This window comes from Armigeres subalbatus, chromosome 3 (assembly GCF_024139115.2).
Source record: "Armigeres subalbatus isolate Guangzhou_Male chromosome 3, GZ_Asu_2, whole genome shotgun sequence".
Taxonomy (NCBI): Eukaryota; Metazoa; Arthropoda; class Insecta; order Diptera; family Culicidae; genus Armigeres; species Armigeres subalbatus.
Window position 1 is genome coordinate 227,334,773 of NC_085141.1, and position 18,601 is coordinate 227,353,373.

The 18,601-nt window shown below is 43.8% G+C and overlaps 1 protein-coding gene and 1 long non-coding RNA gene across 2 annotated transcripts; one reads left to right on the plus strand and one right to left on the minus strand.

Annotated features, from left to right (window-relative positions):
- Positions 1-3,810: 3,810 nt before the first annotated feature.
- On the plus strand, positions 3,811-10,891 carry LOC134226320 (uncharacterized). The gene is made up of 3 exons (XM_062707027.1): positions 3,811-3,845; positions 8,974-9,178; positions 9,250-10,891. Exons 1-3 carry the CDS (start codon positions 3,816-3,818, stop codon positions 9,390-9,392), a joined length of 378 nt encoding a protein of 125 aa, XP_062563011.1. The 5' UTR covers positions 3,811-3,815; the 3' UTR covers positions 9,393-10,891.
- A 2,141-nt stretch (positions 10,892-13,032) lies between these two features.
- LOC134226321 (uncharacterized) lies at positions 13,033-13,470 on the minus strand. The gene is made up of 2 exons (XR_009983451.1): positions 13,393-13,470; positions 13,033-13,240 (listed from the first exon to the last, which is right to left on the minus strand). It is a non-coding gene; the product is annotated as an uncharacterized LOC134226321 (long non-coding RNA).
- Positions 13,471-18,601: the final 5,131 nt, after the last annotated feature.

An 18,601-nucleotide genomic window follows, 5' to 3' on the forward strand; every position in this document is an offset into this window, starting at 1 on the left:
TAAAAATTAATTTTGGTTCCCATAGTGGTGCTATCCATTGATTTCTTACGAGACTAGCCACTATTGGTACAGTTGCACCACTATAGGTGCAAGGGAGTCAATTTTATTAGGAAAAATCATTGTTTTAAATAGTTTTTCAAGTGAAATCTTAGGATAAGTTACATTTAACAGGATATTTAAAGCACGACGCATCAACTGAAATAATCGTAAAGTGTATAATTATGATAAATTTCATTAAAACCCCACTACCTCTACTATTGGCGCCTGCCTAGGATGTGGTGGGGTTTGACAGTGGGCCCTGTTTACCCTTTATAAAAAGCTGCATGTATCCGCAAGTAGGCTCCGCCAAAGCGACCGTGTGCCGCTCAAAGAGCACAAACCCAAGTCCTGGTGTTAGGTGGGACGCTGAACAGCCCTGACACGACGGCCCTCCGACGAGACAGGAGGTTTGCGCAGGCCCAATAAGCCGCATGGAAAGTCAATAATTACGTACAATATAAGAGATAATACGACTCGATATAATCGGCAAAGACCTAGGCGACGAATGAAAGTCACTAGGTTTCGCAGGTTGCGACAGGATAATCTACGATGAATTACATCCCCGCAACTTCGACGTCGTAGCGCTGCAGGAATTTTGCTGGACAGGATAGAAAGTGTGGAAAAGCGGGCCTCGAGCGGTCACCTCCTACCAAAGCTGTGGCACCACCAACGAGCTGGGAACCGGCTTCATAGTGCTGGGTAAGATGAACCATCGTGTGATTGGGTGGCAGCCAATCAACGCAAGGATGTGCAAGCTCGGGATTAAAGGCCGTTTTATCAACTATAGCATCATCAACGTGCACTGCCCACACGAAGGGAGACCCGACGATGAGGAAGAAGCGTTCTACGCACAGCTGAAGCATACGATGGATGCCCACTTCGGGACGTCAAAATCGTCATCGGTGACATGAACGCACAGGTAGGAAGGGAGGAAATGTATAGAGCGGTCATCGGACCGGATAGTCTGCATACCGTATCGAATGACAACGGCCAACGATGCATAAACTTTGCAGCCTCCCGCGGAATGGTAGTCCGAAGCACTTTCTTCCCCCGCAAGAATATCCACAAGGCCACATGGAATCAGCTACTCCAGTAATGGAAAACCAAATCGACCACGTTCTAATCGACGTCAAATTATTATTATTATTATAATCTTTATTAAAGAGGTTTTTAGCCCAAGGCTAGTTCACCTCCGAATACGTCAAATTCTTCTCTGACATCACGAACGTACGCACTTACCACTACCTCGTTGCAGTATGCCTGCGCTCAAAACTAATGTAGCGTCTCCCAATTGCTAATTGGCATAGTTTACGGTTAGAACTAGGGCGGTATCTAATCGCCTTCGATCCTCTAACTTTCGTTCTTGATTAATGAAAGCATCCATGGCAAATGCTTTCGCTTTAGTTAGTCTTACGACGGTCTACGAATTTCACCTCTCGCGCCGTAATACTAATGCCCCCAACTACTTCTGTTAATCATTACCTCTTGATCTGGATAACAAACCAATGAATATTAAGACCGAGGTCATATTCCATTATTCCATGCAAGATTATTCTCGGCCGTAGGATAGCCTGCTTAGAGCACTCTAATTTGTTCAAGGTAATAGCAGCTGGGCTTGCGGAAAACACTGCACCCGATGAAAGGCATCAGCGCCACACTTGTAACGCTCCGATCGGTTTCTATAAGCAAGCGGCTTAAGCGCCACCTTCTGTTTCCGAAGGACCGCTAGCTCGTTTAATTTCGCCCGGATGAGACTGCCTATTCAGGGCAGGTCTTATTTCAACCAGAACCGAAGTTCACACTCCGACACACAAAATAGATCGTAGGCAATTAACCAAGTTCAAATTCTTCGACTTCAATGTCGGACTTAATCTAAGAAAAATATATACAACCCTCGATGTTCTACCAATCAGGGAAAAGCTTAGCTTAAAGTAGGAATAAACCAGTCAGTAAATAATTCAATTTATTACGTGACGTTTGATTGTGTAGTGTAATTCTAAATTGGAAGTAATTAAAGCAATTTACAATTCCACGATCGCGAATTTCAATCGATCGAATTCATCGAATCCTATTTATTATTGCAGCTAGTTTATTTGATTCAAGAAAACCTAAGCTAACCCTGTGACGTCACGCAATCTCAAAATTTATCCCTTATTTGATAGATCGTGAGCTACTTGAACAGTTCTGACCTGATCGGCGGGTCTTTGGACGGATTTCTGCTGCGGACGTCTCACGGAGTCAAAAAAACGTTTCTCGTGGCAAAATTGGCTCAACGGTACCCCTGGTCGTCACCAGAGTTGCGGGCTACTTCCAAGTAACCGGTCGAAACAACCCACGCGGCTTGCGCGCAGGTTCTAGTTTCAGGGTATAGATGTCCCCTAGCGAAGTGGAGTGCCGCCGCAGCTTATTGGCTAGCGAGCACATCGTCGTACTCTACGACGGGTGTTACTCGACCTTCAAACAACTATGGCCAAGTTTCGCTTGAGCTCCGGACGGATCCTTGATCCCAGACTAACCGCCCACGTTGTTTGGGCTTCACTGTCCTATACAACGCAGATAATCTTATTGATCTTTGCTCACAATGGTGGATTATCTAGGCTTACCTGAATTACAAATTATTTAATGTTCAATTATTTAAACACGTATCTTAAAATTTTTGGTTTTCGACAAATTCAACCGCTAATAAGAAGTAAATAATAGTAGTTACACATTTTAATCATAATTGATATTTAAGCGACCGAAACTTACTTCAGAATTATAATAATTTAATTTAGTTTTAAAACTTTTGAATTTTTTTGAAATTTGAAATTTCACTCCGACAAATAGTCAACTATTTGATTCAAAGCACTCCACAATTGTGAATAGCCCGAAGCGATCCCGATTGGTTTTACCTAATCTTTACTGCGCAATTTCTACCCATTGGTTGAATAAAGAGAGATAACTTAACTTTAATAATAACTAAACTTTTTCAAAAGAAGTCCTTGGAAAATTCTCTACGACGCAATTTAATATTTAATACGCAATAGATTCAAATTTTGAAATCTTGCTAGGTAATTTACTACTTCACAACTAGGTGGCGTGCCTTCGGTTCTTGTATCGGAATAAACTTAAAGTTCAATTTACAGCATGGCAGAAAAAGTATGATACCGACGGCTTCATGCTTACGCATGAATACAAACGCATAAAACTGGGTTCACACCAGGTATGTTTCATCATTTTTAACATTTTCATCGATTGAGTTGTTACATTTCGCCTATGCTAATATTAAAAAAAAATTGAAATTTAAAAATTTCAATTTTTTTTTTAACGATATTCTTAAAATTTACGTCACTTTTTTTTTTTGAATAAGCCTTTTTTTTTTTTTAATTGAACGGAAAGATTGAAATATGGATATGAATACGCCTAACGGAATAACTATGTTGATCTGTCTCTACACTTTCCTACGATCTGCTACCAACTATCATACTATCCGCCAAACATCTTATAAGCCTAGATACCGATTACTTCAGAAAAATCTGAAAATTAACTTTGACGAAACCGATTTACTTCTGAGATGTCAGAAAAAATATATACTTATCCGAATCACTCCAATTGACGAATTGGAAAAAAAAAAAATCTTACGAAATAAATGTTATTCCCGGAATCATACGAAACATTCGCGCCCTAATTCTAATCATACCGGTCAACACAGTCATCCTATATCGACGTTTCGTGAACTGTTTACGATGTACTGTGGAATGAATGCTGTCACTAGTGTACAGTATTCAGCAGATGAGATGTATAATCTAAACCGAAAGCATGTGGCGGTAAGAACAAATTAATAATTTTCAATTTTACAGGAAAGTTCAACGACGTATGGTGCTTGGTGAAGAAAAAACTGGGCTATGGTTATTTTTACGGCAATATTACAAAAAAAGTGATAAACTCGAACGCATAAGATTTAAGTGATAAAATTAGTGATTGATTGTGTTGGGCTATTAACCACAGGATGATGTCCATTATTCTGGGGGAGAACAAAGGGATATCGTGTGGCAGAAATCGAAAGTTGCTTCGGTCTCGGTCAAGGTCATCGTCTGATCGAGCAGACTAGACAGACGTAGAGCATCGAAGTATATTGTGATTGTCATCAATGCGAGGCGACTAGCTCCTCTAGCATTGGGCAATTTGTAGCGGTACCTCTGCAGAGTGTTTGGTAGATGGACAGTGTTTCTGCTTTGTTGTTGTGCATCCAGCAGATGCCTAATTCGAAGCTAGTATTATCGTACCAGCATTAAGCTACCTATTTGGAAGCGATTGGGGTAACACCAAGCCCACTACTTTTGGACTGCATCGTCGCCTCACGAATGTGTATTTTATCGTGACAGTAGTGCAGTCATTGCTGGGGTACAGGCATGTTCAATTATTCAGCCTGTCGTCAACGATCGAGGAAACACAAGGACATCTCAGATCGGACTAAACCGTTGCACCACGAAAGTGTGTTTTGTTTGATTACTGGTTTATGCGCTATCCGGTAATAGGGCAATCATAGCTTGTTGTTTATTGTTTTTTTTTGTGAGCTCAATCGAAGAATGGATTTCATTTTAATCAGGACTTTTTTAAAAACGACCCGTGATAGGTACCTGGAATTCTTTGTCCGTCTTCATTTTCAAGGACATAGGTGTTGCTTCCAAGTGCGGATTGTACACGAGCTTGGGAGTATTTTGTTCCAAATTTTCCTACGAAGTGTTTTGCTTTGTCCGACAAATGCATGTTTCGTTTGTAGACAAGATCGCCGGGTTTAAAACAGTGTTTTTCGTTAGATCGTAGATTGTACGATTTTGAATAGCGTTTATAGGCATCCTGGAGGTTGTGGCGCACCAGTTCATACAGCTTTCGAGTCTCTTCGCTTTGATGACTCGGTACTCGGTCGGTTTCAGGGTTCAGTTCCCTTAAATGATCATATTCGGTCCCCGAACTGATCATATTGCGACCAAAGTTGATGAAATATGGTGTAAACCCCGCACTCTCATGGACACTCGTTCGGATGGCCGCTGCAATTTGTTGAACGGAGTCATCCCAATTGCGATGATCCACTTGTTTGTTTAACGCACATCTTATGGCCGTTACAATGACACGGTTTACTCGTTCGGCTGGGTTTGGACTCGGATGATATACCGCAAGATTCCAATGTGTTACTCCATATGTATTCAACAGCTTTTAAACAAGTCACAATGAAAACCTTAGCATTGTCGGTTATACAAACCGACGGTGCTCCAAAAGGTTGAACACAAGGTTTTCCATAACCGCACAAACTCCAGGCGCCGTGGCCGCCTTCATGCACTGAACCAGCACAAATTTTGAGAAAAATCACATATTACGAGTATCCAGACATTCCCTTTCCGTGATTTCGGGTAGGGTCCCAGGAAATCTATAGATATTAATTCCCATGGCCGACTACAAAGCTTCGGCTTTCCACAGGGCGGGCGGACGTTAGTGTTTGGGACCTTCGATTCCTTACAAACCTGGCAACTGCTACAAAATCTTTTAATTTCACTTGCCATTCGAGGCCAGTAGTAGCGTTCACGGATCTTCTCGAGTGTCTTGAGGAAGCCTAAGTGAGCAACCTCATGTATTCCGGCAATCATTGGTCTCCTCTCCGGCAAAGGTAAAACCTCTTTCCATCGAAACGCTGGGTCTTCTGGTATTGTAGAATTTGAGATAAACTTAAAGATTCGTCCATTGACTATTTTAAAATCTAGATATTTGTCTGGATGCTGTTCGATTTGCTGTTTTAGGCCTTCTATGTATGGGTCAGGTAGTTGACTTTCCACGAGGAATATGCTGCGGCTGAGCGCATCAGCCGGGATGTTCTCCGATCCCTTTTTATATTGGAGCTCCACATCGTACTTCGATAGCTTCAGTGCCCATCTCGCAATACGAGGACTTTTAGACTCAATACTCATGGTTTGAAGGAATGTTAGTGACATTGCGTCGGTTTGTACGACGAAGCGATTGCCTTCCACAAAATGTCGGAAATTTTCGATGCTTAGCAGTACCGCTAGACATTCTCGCTCGGTGGCGCTATACTTCCTTTGGGTACTCGACAACTTTTTTGAAAAGTACGCTATGCACTTTCGTTCACCGTTCTGAATTTGGACCAAGACAGAACCAATGGCCAAATCGGAACTATCCGTCTCAATGATAAAGGGTTGAGAAAAATCAGGGTTCGCCAAAATCGGTGCGGTTACTAAAGCTTCTTTCAGCTGCTGAAGGGCATCGTTGGCTTCGGTGGTCCATTCAAATTTACGTCGTCCCTTTTTGAGCAGGTCTGTGATAGGTACGGTAATTTGCGAATAGTTTTCAATAAACTTTTGGTAAAAGCCTGCAAGTCCGAGTAATCTCCGGACGTCCTTCACGGTACGAGGGACCGGATAATCTAGAACGGGTTGGATTTTCGACGCATCCATCGACAATCCCTCTTCCGTCAACACATATCCGAGATATTTGATACTTATTTGACAGAATTTTGATTTCAGGATGTTTATGGTCAATCCTGCTTTTGATAATCGGTCAGCAACACACTTGATCAGTCTAAGGTGCTCTTCAAAAGATTCCGAGACAATTATAATATCATCCAGGTACACGTAGACGAATGGCTCTAGGTCATGTCCTAAGACCTTCACCATTAAGCGAGCCATGGTGGCTGGGGCATTTGTGAGGCCAAAAGGCATGACCTTAAAACGGTATAAGCCCTTATTAGTTCTGAATGCCGTTTTGCTCTTAGCATCCTCATCCAGTTCAACCTGATAATATGACTCGGTCAAATCTATGACCGAAAAATAGCGTGCACGTTTGATACGCTGCAAGATGACCGCCATATTTGGAATAGGGAAATCGTCCCTTTTGGTCAACGAATTTAACCGTCGGGAATCTAGGCAAATACGCCATTTACCTGTCGACTTTTGATTGGTAATAATGGATTAACGAAGTCAGCAGCTCCTTGACACTCTTCTATAACGTCGAGGTTGAGCAACCTTTCAATTTCTGTATCGATGACGGCTTCTACAGCCGGAGACCAGCGGTACGTGGGAACGCGTCTCGGTGTTGCCCCAGGTAGAAGTTCTATGCAGTGCTTTAGAATCGGAGTTCTCCCCAGTCGACCTTCTTGTGTCATGGGAAGTTGCTGAATGGCTTGAAATAATTCCTCTTTTTGGTTTCGAGTCAATGGATGTTCTGTTTCGATTTCGGACACATTTTCGATCAGTTTTGTTGGAATTTCAACTGTTGGCATTTCCAGGCTTTCATCTTCTTCTGGAAATGAACCTGCAGACTGATTGGAGCTTGCATCCGGTATCACTTGAAAACAAATGTGGCCATCATCGGCACCGAAATAATTCTCAATGTAGTTCAGGCCGATGTGTGCTTCTGAAGTCGAGTGACATGGCTCACCAACAGAAGGATCGGACACTAATTGGAAATTGAAGGCGGTTAAGAAATCCATTCCGAGGATCAAGACCTTCGATATTTCCGGTACAACTAAAGTGGGAATCACTTTAGTCACGTTCCTGAACATATATGGCACATTCACGTATCCTTCACAGGTATACGATGTCCTGTCCGCTGTAGATATCTTCAAATTGCATTTTTGGATCTTTAATCCGAGGCGATTCAGCAAATTATGAGAGCTGATTATGGATGCGCTGGCTCCGGTGTCCGCCAGTCCCTCAACCTGAATATCAAGAATGGTAACTATGAGATGAGGACATCGCCGGAAGCAGGTTTGGATCACAAATGTTTGATTAAATCGGGAAATGGGAAATGGAAACCTTTTTTGCAATATTGGTAGGAGCTCGGTTCCCGGAAATCTCCTCCTCTAATCGTTTTTGGTTTAGGCTCGAAGGCTGAGCGAAGATCATGATGCTGAGGACAACGGAACGCCGTTGTTTCTGGATGTCCCCATACATGACAAAAGATGGTATTCTTTAGATCACATTCCCTCCATAGATGACCCGTTTTTTACAATTCCAACAGAGAGCCTTAGCTCGATCATTGGACTCCACGGCTTTTCGTGTCGATGAGTCCTTTGAACCATTTTGGCCTCTGCGTGCTTGAAGAGCCGCTACTTCCAGATCGTCTGGTGTGTCCTCGAAAAGGCTGAGTCTTCTTCCTCGACCTGGATCTCATGGACGAGTGGGGTTTTATTTGGTCCTCTAGGATGGTATAAGTTTCCTTCTAGTGCATCGAACCTATAACACAACTGGGCCAAATGTTCCAAGGACGTAATTTGTTCCAATGCCAATCGTCGTTTGTAAGACATTTTCATGTTCTCCACGACGATATCAAACTTTTCTTCCTCTGAAATCGCTCTATCCAATCGCTGAGATAAATTTTCTATATCCGTTAGAAACGCACTAAACAGTTCATTGGGACGCTGTTTTCGATTTCGCAGATCCTCCTTAATAAAACGATCCCTATTGGGATTGTCGTACCTCATACGCAGATAATACACCAACGTGTCCCACGAATCAAATTTTGATTCGTATGCCGAATACCAAACATACGCGTCATCGCGAAAAAGAAGGTGTGCATGGGTCCGCAACTCTTCTTTTGTAATTTGATACGACCGACTCAACAGTTCGACTTGCCGCAGAAAGTCAACCACAGGTGTTGGATTCGCATCTCCGGCAAACTTGGTCCACTTCTCCAAAATATTACAAGTGTGGTGTGGTAGTCTCCCGCGTCTCGATTCGTTTTGCTCACGATTCATGACTAATGGAGCACTCGAGGTTCCATAGAAAGAGTTGTAGTTTGGAAAGTATGGTGTGCCGCATGTTCCTCTTGAGGATACGGGTCTCTGATGAGACGCTGGATTCTGAAAACTGGGCCCTGAATTCCGGAGAACATTCCTAAAAGCCGGAGGCGTTCCAGAGTTAATTGGTCCTTCTCTAATTCCAGATGGATTATTCGATCCTCCTGAACCCTCCAGTTGTAGTGGAGCATGCAATCTCAGTTGTACCTGTTCCTGTGAAACCGTGGCCCCAGAGATTCCCGATACTTCAGGATCGTGAATACCAACATCAGCTATTTGTTGAGCCAGATTGTTCACCACGGTATCACGGACGATATTCCGTTGTGGCTGATTGCTTAAAAGCTCACGAACGTAAGTTTTCACATAGTTTTTAATATCGGAAACGTGTATATAGTTTAGTGACATTTCGGTCTCATTTCCAGGTACTGCATTTCGAGTCACACCTTCCGACTGCATCGATGTCGGTGGCCTGTTTTCGGATCTCATGGCGGACAGTCCATACGAAATGTGCCTGCCTTCCTCCAAGAGCGGATTTGGCATTGGTCCATTCATAGACCGACCTTGATTTGAAGAAGACGAATAGCCAGGTACACTTATTTGGGAAACCCCTGGCTGCTCTGCTGTTGTAGCTAAAGCCCCCATGGTCCGAGGAATAGCTGCCTCCGTCGCCAAATCTGGCTGAACTGTGGAATTCAGCAAGGGTACTCCATCCTCCCTTGGCAACATGGAGAATCCGTTTAAAGCGGCATTCCGAGGCAGGTTCAGACTATCATCCCGACTGTATCCATCTTGTCCATCGTGGTAGTCGTCCCAGAATGGATTCGTCACGCCGAGCGAGGTGACGGTCTCCCTTGGTTCCAAGGGTATTAACGCTTCTCCTGGTCCCGTTGTCAGCTGGGAGATCGCAGGTTGATTCTCAGTAACTCGTTCCAACCGTGTGCTGGATTGAATTGTACGGAAAGGTAGCTGAAATCCTTCGGCCGAAAGTTGAATTCTCGCTGCCTGATTCAGCTCCGCTTGAAGATTGTTTCGTGCTGGGAAGCGACTGTCCAACGAAAACCTAGTGTCCGAATTCGGCCAACTGGTGGAGGGATTCGTCGTCAGCTGATCCGCCCAGACGAGACGCTGCGCCCGAGCAGGGTTGACGTCTTCCATTTCGCGTTGAAGACTGTAATCTTCTCCAGGCCCAGGAGGTGTAACCAGAGTCCTCTGAGAGTCCGAGGTACGATTCATATTCATGAAATTATTCACTCTGTAGTCTCTATCAGACATTTCACCCAATTCACAATCAGTTCACTTCAAATAAAATTAAGAGATATAATATGACACCACTGGTAAAGCAGTATAATAAGAAAATGAAAGAGTATCCTATTTTAGTTACAAATAATCAAAACCAAATTCAAATTACCGTATTGTTTTACCGAATTATTCACACTTTTATACAGTTAACCTAAATTACTACCGACTAAATTCAATTATACCAATTACTTAATCTTACGTTCAATTCCAGTAAGGCTTACCAATTAGTTGAAGAATTGTACAAAAAAAACTTTTTCAACAGTAGTAAGTTGAATTCCACAAAAAAGGCCTAAGAACCGTTAAACGGCCCCACGTTGGGCGCCAAAATGTAACGCTCCGTTCGGTTTCTATAAGCAAGCGGCTTAAGCGCCACCTTCTGTTTCCGAAGGACCGCTAGCTCGTTTAATTTCGCCCGGATGAGACTGCCTATTCAGGGCAGGTCTTATTTCAACCAGAACCGAAGTTCACACTCCGACACACAAAATAGATCGTAGGCAATTAACCAAGTTCAAATTCTTCGACTTCAATGTCGGACTTAATCTAAGAAAAATATATACAACCCTCGATGTTCTACCAATCAGGGAAAAGCTTAGCTTAAAGTAGGAATAAACCAGTCAGTAAATAATTCAATTTATTACGTGACGTTTGATTGTGTAGTGTAATTCTAAATTGGAAGTAATTAAAGCAATTTACAATTCCACGATCGCGAATTTCAATCGATCGAATTCATCGAATCCTATTTATTATTGCAGCTAGTTTATTTGATTCAAGAAAACCTAAGCTAACCCTGTGACGTCACGCAATTTCTAAATTTATCCTTTATTTTATATATCGTGAGCTACTTGGACAGTTCTGACCTGATCGGCGGGGCTTTCGACGGATTCTCGCTGCGGACGTCCCACGGAGTCGAAAAAACAGGAACTCGGTTCGTTTCTCGTGGCAAAATTGGCCCAACGGTACCTCTGGTCGTCACCAAGGTTCGTTGCGGAACAACCCACGTGACTCGCGCGCAGGTTCGAATCCCGTGGTATAGATGTCCCCTAGCGAAGTGGAGCGCCGCCGGTCGGCTTATTGGCTAGCGAGATCACAGTCGTACTCTACGACGGGTGTTACTCGACCTTCAAACAACTATGGCCAAGTTTCGCTTGAGCTCCGGACGGATCCTTGATCCCAGACTAACCGCCCACGTTGTTTGGGCTTCACTGTCCTATACAACGCAGATAATCTTATTGATCTTTGCTCACAATGGTGGATTATTTAGGCTTACCTGAATTACAAATTATTTAATGCTCAATTATTCGAACTCGTATCTCAAAACTTTCAGTTTTCGACAAATTCAACCGCTAATAAGAATTAGATAATAGTAGTTAGACATTTTAATCATAATTGATATTTAAGCGACCGAAACTTACTTCAGATTTAGAATAATTTAATTTAGATTTAAAACTTTTGAAATTTCACTCCGACAAATAATCAACTATTTGATTCAAAGCACTCCACAATTGTGAATAGCCCGACGCGATCCCGATTGGTTTTTACCTAATCTCTGCTGCGCAATTTCTACCCATTGGTTGAATAAAGAGAGATAACTTAACTTTAATAATAACTAAACTTTTTCAAAAGAAGTCCTTGGAAAATTCTCTACGACGCAATTTAATATTTAATACGCAATAGATTCAAATTTTGAAATCTTGCTAGGTAATTTACTACTTCACAACTAGGTGGCGTGCCTTCGGTTCTTGTATCGGAATAAACTTAAAGTTCAATTTACAGCATGGCAGAAAAAGTATGATACCGACGGCTTCATGCTTACGCATGAATACAAACGCATAAAACTGGGTTCACACCAGGTATGTTTCATCATTTTTAACATTTTCATCGATTGAGTTGTTACACACTACGCCGCACGGCCGCCGCAAGGCAAAACCGGCGACGCACCCAGTCTTATAGTCGCGACAATCCAGTGACCTACTGCCATCATTAGGAGTAGCACCCGTGTTGGACAAGAATAAACTTCGAACGTTTTAACCGCAACAATTTTAATATACGCTAGTGGAGCTGGAATTACCGCGGCTGCTGGCACCAGACTTGCCCTCCACTTGATCCTTGTTGAAGGATTTATGCTCAACTCATTCCAATTATAAGACGTCATAAAAGAGTCTTATATTGTTATTTCTCGTCACTACCTCCCCGTGCCGGGATTGGGTAATTTACGCGCCTGCTGCCTTCCTTGGATGTGGTAGCCATTTCTCAGGCTCCCTCTCCGGAATCGAACCCTGATTCCCCGTTACCCGTTGCAACCATGGTAGTCCTCTATACTACCATCAATAGTTGATAGGGCAGATATTTGAAAGATCCGTCGTCGGTGCGAGACCATACGATCAACAAAATTATCCAGATTTCAACTCCAGCGTCACGGAGGACGATTGGTTTGACTAATAATTGCACAGGTTCCGCGAGGTGTCCCTGCATTTGGCATGTATTAGCTCTAGATTTTCCACAGTTATCCAAGTAACTAGGTAAATGATCTTGTAAATTATAGCTGTTATACTGAGCCTTATGCGGTTTCACATTAAATCTGTTTGTACTTAGACATGCATGGCTTAACCTTTGAGACAAGCGTATATTACTGGTAGGATCAACCAGAATTCTCGCCGCAGACGCAACTAACTAAATGTAACACACAACAAGCGACGGAGACTCTCTCTCGCGCGCGCTCTCGCGTTGTCATTTTATCTGTTATCTGCGCTAGGGAGCAGCTAGTTCGCCTCACAACCTCACCGCAACCGTTTTGCCGTTTGTGTTTTTTGGGCGTTTTGGGACCGCCGCCGTATCTCTCGTTTCGTGTTCGTTCATGCTCGCTCGAGCTGAGCAGCAGCAGCAGCAGCAGCAGCAGCAGCAGCAGCAATAGAATGCCAAAAGATTCCCATTTCGTTCGCTCGTGCTGGCGTGCCTCAGGCACGCCGGTTTCGTTCGGGGTCATAATACCTGCTACGGTCGCTAGCCTTCCCGCATAGCCGTGGTAGCCGTATGACATTCATGTACGCTCTCTCTCTCTCTCTCTCTCTCTCTCTCTCTCTCTCTCTCTCTCTCTCTCTCTCTCTCTCTCTCTCTCTCTCTCTCTCTCTCTCTCTCTCTCTCTCTCTCTCTCTCTCTCTCTCTCTCTCTCTCTCTCTCTCTCTCTCTCTCTCTCTCTCTCTCTCTCTCTCTCTCTCTCTCTCTCTCTCTCTCTCTCTCTCTCTCTCTCTCTCTCTCTCTCTCTCGACCCGCACAACACACGCCACACACCACACCAACCGCCACGGTGAATGGTCGTCCCGGCCGTCCGTGCTCGTGTGTGCCAGCTCGCAGAGTGCATACCAGGTCAGCGTGCCCAAGATGAACGTTGTGCCCCATTCGGAACAAAATTGCGGTCAGATGTGTGATAATGGCCGGATCAAGTCCCAGTGTTTTCTAGATTTGGTGCTGTGGTGGATTCACTTTTTACCAACCGGCTATGACCTCCCCAGAAGGGTTTTTGGGTCCAGCTGATGTCACCCCCGGCCTTTCGCGCACTGCCACTATTGGGGATCCCCATACAAGCGAGCGGTCAAAAATCAAATTGGACTTTTAAAGTGATTTTCCACTTAGTTTTAGCTGTGTATGGTCGAAATAGCATGAATATACAATTTCAACCCCCCTTTGGGGATCGTCTATGAATTACGTAATTATTTTTCATAGGTTCGATTAACGTGACAAAGCAAACCTATTTGGGAAGTTGAAATTTCGTGCGTTTTCTTAAGGAGAAGGAAGGGGCTGTACAAAACTAAGTTCAGCAATTTATGGACATTATGGCGGCGATCATGTTAAATGACATTAATTTCATGACATTCCGTGATATTTTTTGTTCTCACTCTCATGCCTCACAATTTGTATTTAGAACAATTTGTTTGACAAAGTACTAGGATCTGAAGGATCATAAAGCATTAAATGTTAATCAAATAATCAGAATTGAAAATAACTTTTGAAAAAGGGTATTAGCAAATTAGAAATCGCAATCCCATGACATTTTTACGTGTACAAGTTATTCAAAAATGAGATTAATATATTCTCAAAAATGTGGACATTCATTGTGGAATGTAAGAATGCTCCATTCTTCCGAAAAGCAAAATTCTTTTAATTTAAATAACAACACTATTTGAATTACTTTTGATTTGTTTTCATGATTTCTACAAGTTATATACAGCATCATTCTTTTTCTGTGTCAAGGTTTAAGTCTTCAATGATATTTTCTTCAATTCCATCAACGATGGAAGATGAGATAAATTCATCTAAAGTATTAGAAGATAAAGAACTTTTGAAAATCTTCAAATATTACAAAATTACGCATGGCATAAGAATAACTAAGTGAAAAATTTTTTCCAACGTCTCCTCGTTATCCAAATCGAGCTTAAAATGGATCTGATTCATGTAAGGCACGAAGGAAAATGTCAACATTTGCCTCTCTTGATCATTTTCTTGCATTATGAGTTCTAAATTTCTTCAACTGTTTATATTGACTTTCCGCTGGTTGTTCAGCCAGTGAACCTCAAAGTGTAGATGAGTGAATAAATATTTCCCTACCATTAGCCAGACATTCATGAACACTAGCAGGAATTTCATACGCTCCGTTCTAACTAAGATATTGTTCGTCTTTACTTTTGCAATAAACATGTCGGGAATTATTGATTCCAGGAGATTTATAAATATTTACATATTATGAAATCTCATATTTAGTTCTCCATCAGTAGCTAATGAATAGCTCAGAAAATTAGGTTTAGAGAATGACTCAAACCACTCAAGCCCCAAACGCATTTCAGCGGAATGGCGACGGAAACGGTAAAATTTGACAGGAAATATATGAGCGAACTGTTAAATCCTTCCGTTACCGTTGTGCTGCATTGCATTATTCATTTACTCCTTTGAAAAGTTAATTAAATGAGCTCAAATGGTTATAAATAAAGTCGAAGTTATTACCAATAAATGTATTTTGACCATACCCTTTGAGCGCATAGTTCAGTCTGACCCATTTTCAATAGGAAACGATGGGACTAGATTTCCCGTCGAATGAAACTTGTTGCGAGAAAATCGGACACAAATAAGTGTCTAAATGGCCATTGCGTTCTTTTGCGCACATACATACAGACGCGCATGCACACACATACAGACATCACCTCAATTCTTCGCGCTGAGTTAGTTGATATATACCACTAGGGGTCTCCGGGCCTTCTATCAAACATTCGTTTTTGGAATGAGCATTAACCTTGGAGTACGAGAGAGGCAAAACACGGTAAAAAACAAATGAAAAAAAATCAGAGTGACTTAACTCTGTTAATTGCAAATACTGGCAAGAAATTCTTTCGGGACATTTTAGTCGAAGCTTTGTCCTTGATGTGTATCATAAAAGAACCTGGGGATTCCTGAGGAAAAAAAGTTCTTCACTATCAAAGTTGAAAATAGCGTCGTTTTGGAAAAAATATTGCTTCCGCATTTTTTCAATTTTTTTCACAGTGTAACCATTAGTTTTTGCACACCATTTAAAAGCTTATACAATAACCTTTGTAATGATGTATTAACATTGAAGAAAAACATTTAAAAATATTTCAATAAATAGTTGAAAATAAAATATTTTTCAGAAAATTTGCTAACTTTTTTACCCATTTCTGACTTTGCCACCTTATATCTTTGGAACTAGTGCACCTAGAGACTTCAAATTCAGAATTTCTCTTAATTAGAGTATTGACAATGGAGAGAAAATATTTTAAAATAATTCGGAAGACATGACATTTTCGATTAATGACCGCCCGAAATCCTATAGTGACTGCGTTGCTCCGGTTTCGCGACTGCGACTACGCCAAAACTCTGTGTGCTGTACACTCTGCACTGCCTCTGACTGACTGACTGACTGACTGACTGACTGACTGGACTGACTGACTGACTGGACTGACTGGCTGGCTGACAGTTAGTACTAGAGTCCTGGGCTGGACTGGACTGGGCCGGGAAAACGCAGTTAGGCGAAAAGGAGAAGTCCACACACCACGGTGCACGCGCACTCACAAGTGCGCACACACCATGGGGGACTTCTCCTAGTCGACCTAGTAGACCGTTAGACATCTTTGCCCTATCGTGACACTACCGCCAGTTCCGGAATGGATCCCATACACTTGCAGTTGGCTGACTGACTGACTGGACTGACTGACTGGACTGACTGGCTGGCTGACTGACTGGACTGACTGACTGACTGGACTGACTGACTGGACTGACTGGACTGACTGACTGACTGGACTGACTGACTGACTGGACTGACTGACTGACTGGACTGACTGACTGGACTGACTGGCTGGCTGACTGACTGGACTGACTGACTGACTGACTGACTGACTGACTGACTGACTGGACTGACTGACTGACTGGACTGACTGACTGACTGACTGACTGGACTGACTGACTGACTGGACTGACTGACTAACTGGACTGACTGGCTGGCTGACAGTTAGTACTAGAGTCCTGGGCTGGACTGGACTGGGCCGGGAAAACGCAGTTAGGCGAAAAGGAGAAGTCCACACACCACGGTGCACGCGCACTCACAAGTGCGCACACACCATGGGGGACTTCTCCTAGTCGACCTAGTAGACCGTTAGACATCTTTGCCCTATCGTGACACTACCGCCAGTTCCGGAATGGATCCCATACACTTGCAGTTGGCTGACTGACTGACTGGACTGACTGACTGGACTGACTGACTGACTGGACTGACTGGCTGGCTGACAGTTAGTACTAGAGTCCTGGGCTGGACTGGACTGGGCCGGGAAAACGCAGTTAGGCGAAAAGGAGAAGTCCACACACCACGGTGCACGCGCACTCACAAGTGCGCACACACCATGGGGGACTTCTCCTAGTCGACCGCCCAGCTAGGTAGTAGTGTGGTAGCAGAAGTAACGTTTTACCGTTTACAACCACGTTACACAACCACACAACAACACAACACAACACAACACAACCTCCAAGCAAGGGTAGTCTTTTTTTTTTTTTTTTTTTTTTTTTTACAAGGGAGAATGCATTTACACACTAACCCAGTACACGTGCATTGTAGTTGCCAAACTACCACACGGAAGTGTACTGGAGTGTCGGACTCGACCATACCGGTAATACCGACTAAACTCCCTTGGGCTCCACCATCGTTTCCCCCAGGAACTACCTCGCAGTACTACTTCTGGGGGGACGGCAGTACTAAGCGTACTCACTCATTATCGCTCACACAGGCACTCGTCCCACGCGAGACTGACTCGCACCCCATTCACTCCATTTGAGTCTTACTTGGATGCTCTCCCGGACGCTCCGCTGCCATGCCTCGAGGTGTCAATAGCGGTAACTGCCTGGGCCTACAGATATTGCGCTACGACACTCTGCCTCAGCACGAGCAGATCAATCACACCACTGCCGAAGCAGACCATACGCTACCCTGCCGAAGCAGGGACACTCCCCATGCACCACATGTGCACAACTGTAGGTGTGTGGGTACAACCCACTGCTACCCTGCCGCCGAAGCAGCTTCTCCAAAGACCATTCGCTCCATGTGACCCTTGTTCAGGGGCTCACTCTAACACTCCACTGCAATGCCTCGAGGTGTCGATGGGATACCTCGACTCCTGCCTCAGCATGTGCAGTCCATACTCAGACTTCTGCTGCGCTTTGAGGTGACAATAGCGGCGGAGACACGCTATGACACTCCTGCCTCAGCACAACCAGATCACTCACTCCCTGCCGAAGCAGCTCACGCGCTACCCTACCGAAGTAGGTACACTCCACAACTTATTCTAACACTCCACTGCCATGCCTCGAGGTGTCGATAGCGGTAGCAACGCTACGACACTCTTACCTTAGCATGTGCAGTCCATACTCAGACTTCTGCTGCGCTTCGAGGCTGCCATAGCGGCGGCGACTCGCTATGACACTCCTGCCTCAGCACAAACAGATCACTCACTCCCTGCCGAAGCAGCTCACGCACTACCCTACCGAAGTAGGGACACTCCACATGCCAGTTGGCACTCCCTCCCTGGGCTTGTGCTTTTGAAGCGGCACACAGTCGCTTTGATAGAGTCCGCTTACGGGCACTTGTGGTTTTTTGGGAGGGATTTTAGCAGAGCCCACTGCTAAATCCCACCACGCCCTAGGCAGTTCTCCCTGACTCGCAGACAGCTGGGGAGGGGTCGTCAAGCCCTTGGACATCATGCTGTCCCTGCTGTCCCTGCTGCCCCCAAGCAAGGGTAGTCTTTTTTTTTTTTTTTTTTTACAAGGGAGAATGCATTTACACACTAACCCAGTACACGTGCATTGTAGTTGCCAAACTACCACACGGAAGTGTACTGGAGTGTCGGACTCGACCATACCGGTAATACCGACTAAACTCCCTTGGGCTCCACCATCGTTTCCCCCAGGAACTACCTCGCAGTACTA

Coding starts and splice junctions, on each gene's coding strand:
- LOC134226320 (XM_062707027.1), top strand. CDS start 3,816: ATGTATAATCTAAACCGAAAGCATGTGGCG. Junction 3,846..8,973: donor TAAACCGAAAGCATGTGGCG/GTAAGAACAAAT, acceptor CTCTAATTCCAG/ATGGATTATTCGATCCTCCT. Junction 9,179..9,249: donor TTGCTTAAAAGCTCACGAAC/GTAAGTTTTCAC, acceptor TCTCATTTCCAG/GTACTGCATTTCGAGTCACA.